Below are 929 nucleotides of genomic sequence, written 5' to 3'. Positions count from 1 at the left end.
GCCTGAACCCGCGCCCTGCGAGGCCCCCAGGCCACTCCCCACCCCCCTCAAGAGGGGCTGCCCCTCCCCCCCAAGCCCCCTCTTCCATCTGGCACCCAGGTCTCAGGTGGCCGCGCCCGGGACACCTGCTCTCTAATAAAGGACCGGGCCACGGGCCCAGCGGAGCTTGGCTCTGGACCTGTGTCCCTCCCCTGTGGGGCTCTGGGCTCCCGGTTCAGGGTGGGGCCTGCCTGGGCCATCTCGAGTCTGTGGGGGCAGCGTAGGTGTGTTCTGGAACCTCAGGTGGCTTCAAGGGGTGCAGGCCACCCCTGCTCCTAGAGGGCCTGGGAGGGGGCCACCTCTGGGGAGCCCTTGCCCACCTGCCTCCGGTCCCTGTGGCTCTCCCAGACTTCTGCTCCCTGATCTGATGGGCATGAGGGCCAGAGCCTTTGGGGGCAGGGGCTGTTTCAGGGGTCCAGGAACGGAGGGGGCAGCGTGGTAGCTGAGAGGGGGCCCCTGCGGGTCACAGCGAATTCTCTGCCCTCAGCGCCTGGGCGGGGCCTGGCTCGCGCCCAGCTCCTGCCCCCAGGAGCGAGGGAGGCGGGGCAGAGCCAACGCCCCCGACTGGAGCTGCTCCTCCCGCCAGGGCCCATGCTCCAGCTGGCCAGGCCCTGCCCGCCTGGCACCCTCCACAGCCCAGCGGGCCTAGACGTCAGTCCCGGAGCGGGGCAGTCCGCCTGGGGTGGACCGAAGCATAGGTGGGGCTTGTGCGGCCGGGGCAAAGTCCCGGCACGGCCTGCCGCGGGCCTGGAGGTCAGGGTGGCCACAGCCCCTGCGCAGGTGCCATGGGTGCCTGGCCGAGGCGGACTCTGCTGCTGCCGCCGCTGCTGGGGCTGCTGGGGCTGCTGGGGCTGCGGGGCGGCCTGGGGCAGGCCTTGGGGCTCGCAGCC

General features: G+C 72.3%; 1 protein-coding gene across 1 annotated transcript in view; it reads right to left on the bottom strand.

Annotated features, from left to right (window-relative positions):
- TRIM28 (tripartite motif containing 28) overlaps positions 1 to 239 on the bottom strand; it is a 14,644-nt gene extending 14,405 nt beyond the window's left edge. Inside the window, exon 1 of the mRNA XM_012734679.1 lies at positions 96 to 239. Within this exon, the coding sequence (XP_012590133.1) occupies positions 96 to 239 (144 nt within the window). The remainder of the gene's footprint in view (positions 1 to 95) is intronic.
- Between the last annotated feature and the right edge of the window lie 690 nt (positions 240 to 929).

Source organism: Condylura cristata, unplaced genomic scaffold (genome assembly GCF_000260355.1).
Source record: "Condylura cristata isolate star-nosed mole 26May11 unplaced genomic scaffold, ConCri1.0 scaffold00066, whole genome shotgun sequence".
Classification (NCBI taxonomy): Eukaryota; Metazoa; Chordata; class Mammalia; order Eulipotyphla; family Talpidae; genus Condylura; species Condylura cristata.
Note: the sequence above shows the minus strand (reverse complement) of the source record. Positions and strands in the feature narration are given on the sequence as shown.